The sequence below is a fragment of the Rhopalosiphum padi genome, chromosome 3, assembly GCF_020882245.1.
Source record: "Rhopalosiphum padi isolate XX-2018 chromosome 3, ASM2088224v1, whole genome shotgun sequence".
Taxonomy (NCBI): Eukaryota; Metazoa; Arthropoda; class Insecta; order Hemiptera; family Aphididae; genus Rhopalosiphum; species Rhopalosiphum padi.
In genome coordinates, this window is record NC_083599.1 from 65,765,745 (window position 1) to 65,771,037 (window position 5,293).

Consider the following 5,293-nt stretch of genomic DNA (forward strand, 5'->3'; position numbering starts at 1 on the left):
TAAAATAAATGGCATGTTATATATACTTCATTAAAATAAATAATAATTAATTTTTATTTGGTTTTTTTATTTTATAATTTGTCTATGAAAATCGGCCGTTTATCAAATCTGACAAAAAGTCGCGTACTAATAGTGCCCTTTACAGTCATTGTTCTGGCTCAGTTTATAAATTTAATAATAAAATTATAACAACACTAGTGGACTGTATTTTGATTTTTTAAATTAATTTATTGTTAATAATTTACATTGAGATTATTATAAATTTGATTTTACGACGCGTAATGATCGGCAATGTTTCCGACGCGTCGTTGAGACTGGACTGGTGACCTGTGCCTTATTATATAAAGGCGTTATTACCCGACCCATGGCTATATCACAAATATTATCTGCACAACGGTTGATAATATTTACTTAACATTTAACATAGGGACCGCCTTGAAGTACAGTCTTCAAAATATAATACATAAATTAAGGTCACGGTCACCAAATAGAACAAAAATATCTGAAAAAGTTTACAATATAGTTGAATAATACACAAAAAAAATATAGAATAATAATATGGTTACAAAATCAAACAAAATATTAAGTTGAACTTAAACTATATACACATTTTTTTTTTTTTAATCGCTATCATTTGGCTCTGTATCGTCATTGTCTTGAATTGGCAATGGACATAACAATCTTACAGCCCTTTTCTTTGGCCCACTCACTGTATTGATCATCGCAACCCGCACCACACCATCTTTGCCAGGAAACACGTCGATTACGCGGCCTAGGTGCCATTGTAGCGGAGGTAAATTGGTATCCCTTACTATTACCATTGAGCTCACTTTTACCGAGGGACCACGAGATTTGTCCCACTTCTTACGTTCCTGGAGTTGACTCAGGTACTCAACACTCCAACGTCTCCAAATTTGCTGTACGGTTTTGAACTTTTTTCCACCGTGACAACAAGTTATGCGCTACATTACTTATGTTGGGTTCTGGTAATGACATAAGTGAGTCTCCTATTAAAAAATGGCCAGGAGTAAGGACGGAAAGATCGAGGGGATCGGTAGATAAGGGTGTGAGCGGTCGTGAGGTTTAAACACGCTTCGATTTGCACTAACAAGGTATAAAACTCATCGTAAGTTAATTTTACGAGTGCCACGTTGCGGTTCAAATGTTTTTTTATGCTGCGTACTGCTGCCTTCCACAGACCCCCAAAATGTGGCGCTCTTGGTGGAATGAAATGCCATGTCATTTCATAATTGGTCATTAACTGATGAATGCGATCCTTATGACTTTCAGATGACATTAATAGTTTTAAGTCGGTTAATGCATTATCTGCACCTATGAAACAAGTAGCATTATTGGAATATATATTTTTGCACAGACCACGGTGAGATATAAATCTTTTTAGCGCTGCGAGAAATGCATCAGTGCTCAAATCACATACCAACTCCAAATGTACCGCCTTTGTTGCAAAACATATAAATACGCAAATTATATGCCTTTTGAGTCGCGGCGTTTCGTCGATTGCTGCATTTTAACATGAACGGACCTGCGTAATCGACACCACAGTTTTCAAAGCACCTACTTGGACGGTCGACTCGGAGCGTGGGCAAATTGCCCATAATAGGCGACACATTTTTTTGGCCGTGCTTTGAAACATGTTACGCACTGATGTATTACTTTTCTTACGCATCTCCGTCCGTTGATTGGCCAGTATTTCATGCGCACTGAGGCAAGTGTAGCATGTGATCCGGCATGCATTAATTTTTTATGTTCATGTAGGATAATTAATTTTAAAAAAGTTGTTTCATATGGTAATATAATTGGGAAACGTTGATCCGGTATCGATATTGGTTGCGTTTATCAACCTACCACCTAGGCGCACAATTCCGTCGTCGTCTATAAATGGGTTTACCTTATTCAATTTGCTTTTTGGTGACACATTACGATTATTTTTTAACTCTTCAATTTCTATTGAAAAATGTGCGCGTTGTATAAGTTTTATAATAGTTTTGGTCGCCATTAAGACCTCGTTTTACATTCAACGGTCCGACGATACGAGAGGTATTGTTCCGTTTCGATAACGCATTATTTTTATACCTTAATAAATACGAAACGACATGTAGTAATTTGGTCAGCGACGAATATTTATTGATATCTAACGACACGTCTTTTTGTGAGGTGCATACAACGATTAGTGCGGACTTTTCCTCACTTTGAACATCGTTAACATGTTCAATGTTTTTTACGTATGAAGTTGAACATTTAAACGTATTACTCTCCAGCCATGCTGGACCATGCCACCACTGAGTGTTATATTTTAGTTCGCTAGGCGTACACCCACGCGACAACACGTCTGCTGGATTATCGCTTGACGTCACATGCCCCCACTCCGCGCGATCGGTCAACATGTGGATTTCGCCTACACGATTCGCAACAAACGTCTTCCACCTGTTCGACTCCGCGGATATCCAATCTAACGTGACGGTCGAATCCGTCCATAAATATCGTCGTAATATATTCAGATTAAGTGCAGGTATAATTTTACGTCTATTAGACGCGATAAGAGAAGTGCTGCACATAGCTCTAGTCTGGGGATTGAAATAACCTTTACTGGCGCGATACAAGACTTTGCACATACTAAATGCGATTTAACGATGCCGTCCGTGTCTATTGTGCGCATATATATACACGCACCGATGCCTTCATAGATGCATCAGCGAATCCGTGTATCTCTATTTGTTTATTCTTGTCGGAACCCAGCCACCGAGGTATACTAAATGAATTGAGCTCATTTAGACAATTATTGTATGTTTCCCACTCCAATTGTATGTGATGTTGAACTGGGCTGTCCCAACCGATTTTTTCGCGCCATAAACTTTGTAACAATATTTTTCCCATCAATATTATCGGGCCTACTAGGCCTAATGGGTCAAATAACGTTGCTAGGCCGGCAAGAATGTGTCTTTTTGTTACTTCACCTTTTACCTTCGGTACTTGTACGACATACGTGTAGCAATCACTTTTCGGCTCCCAGTACAAACCTAAAGTTTTCACGCTTTCCCTATCCATTGGTACGGTCGTTATTTCATTTTTATTATGATTTGGAAGTAAATCTGTATGATTCGTTGTCCATTTCGATAGTTCAAATCCCCCACCTCGCATAATCGAAATTAATTCGTTGCGCAATTCAGTTGTTTCCAACAACGAATCTGCCCCGGTCAGGCAATCGTCTACACAAAAATCATTTTTAATTATTTCTTTTAACTTTGTGTTAGTGGTCTTATCGCCGAGACGATTGATGCAACTTATTGTTAAAAAACCTGCTGGCGCCAACCCATAAGTAACAGTACATAGTTTATATACCTTTACTTCATCATTTGGATCTGATCTCCATAATACACGCTGATAGTCGCGATGGTCTTCGTGAACTAACACCTGACGATACATTTTCGTTATATCCGCCGAAAATGCATATTTATATGTTCTGAAACGTACCACGATATCTAATAGGTCTGGTTGTATTTTTGGTTCGTTCATTAGTGTGTCATTTAATGACACACCGCTACTAGTCTTTGCTGACCCGTCAAACACGACGCGTAACTTTGTCGTTCTACTACGATCGTTAATTACATATGAGTGCGGTAGATAAAAATATTTCGCGGAATCGATTAACTGCTTATCGCCGCCCGTATCATAAACGCGTTCCATATGATTAAGATTTTCGTACTCAGTCATAAACATTTTATACTTCATGTATAGTTCGGGATTCTTTATTAAGGGGATTGCAAACGTCCGTTATTTCAATGAAAATATAACAATCTTTTGTCAATCATACCGATGAACCTAGTAATACGATTATACTTTTGAAAACTGATTTGAATTTTGTGTTATGTCTACTTGAGATCGATCAGTCCACTTTTTCAAATTTTGTTCCCCAACTCCTATAAATTTGGCTTGAATATTTAAAAATATACAACATTTTAAATGATGATTATTTTGTATTGAGATTTAAAAACTTAAAATGTGGACTGATCGATCTCAAGTATATATATTAACTAATTCAAATCAGTTTTCAGAAGTTTAATCGCTTTTTTAGGTTCGTCACTAGGATTGACAAAAAGTACATACAAATTAGCATACATCATTTTCTAGTCAGCAGCGCGACGTCGCTCAGACGACTTGTACTGCGCATGCCGCGTGCGAAAGCGTTTCTCCACTACACCTCGTAACTAATTGGTTCTAGGAATCTACGGATAATGAACCCCTATGGCCATATACTATAATAATATATACTATTATATATAATTTGTCTACAACACCGGTTTATAATAGTCATTTCTATGAATAATATTATATTATGACGTCTAGTGTATACACGATAATTATATTGAATTTATAATATAAATTATATTATTGATAATAATTGTAAATACTAAAATATAATATTATATGTGTACAATTAGCAATTTTCTGCCGTATGCATTCAGTCATAAATTGTTCATTGAGCTTTGCAGTGCTATTTTATGCATAATTTTTGCTTTCTTTTGTTAATCTGGTTCAGTTAATTTTTTTGCTTATCCAACAACATTTTTAAATACTTAGTGTGTGTTTTTTATTTTAAAAAATGCATAATAATGTTGATAAAATGAAGAAAAAAAAAACAAGATTATCTCGAATAAAAAAACATAAAGGACATGTTTTATCACTACAAAAATGGCAAAAAAATCGAATAAAAAACACGGTAAGTCAAAATATATAATTTTAAAAAGTGTTTAACTTCAACAATTGCGAAAGTCGAAAGTTACAATAGTATAGTTGCAAAATATGTCGGGGGTAAACGCATCAACTATTCGTTTAAAGGTAAATGTTTTATTTAATATACCTACATGTTATGTACCTAATAATTATAAGTTAGGTTTGAAATAACTATTTTGTATTATAAATTTGTTCTAAATATTATTCAGGTTCTTATAATGTTCGTTGTCATAATGCAGTTATAGCGTATAATTATGGACCTCAGCATTTTAGACGATTTCATAAAAAATTAACTAACTTTAGTCCTGGTAAATATACAAAAAAATATATCGCTAAAGAAACTAAATCAAAATGTCGAATTGCAAACAACGCGTTAGCTCAAACTAAGTAATACACCTGTTTATAATAGTATTTATTTACCTAATAAATTTATTTTGAATATTATTTATTTTTTAATTTATTTAAGACCAAAATCAAGAAAAAAAATTATTTATGGACCTGATGTCGATTATGGAGCAGTAAATGAAGAACTAGATTGTCA

The 5,293-nt window shown here is 35.1% G+C and overlaps 1 protein-coding gene across 1 annotated transcript; it reads right to left on the minus strand.

Moving 5' to 3' along the window:
• Positions 1 to 2,664: 2,664 nt before the first annotated feature.
• On the minus strand, positions 2,665 to 3,738 carry LOC132925377 (uncharacterized). Its single transcript, XM_060989779.1, has one exon. It carries the CDS (start codon positions 3,736 to 3,738, stop codon positions 2,665 to 2,667), a length of 1,074 nt encoding a protein of 357 aa, XP_060845762.1.
• Positions 3,739 to 5,293: the final 1,555 nt, after the last annotated feature.

Coding starts and splice junctions, on each gene's coding strand:
- LOC132925377 (XM_060989779.1), bottom strand. CDS start 3,738: ATGTTTATGACTGAGTACGAAAATCTTAATCATATGGAACGCGTTTAT.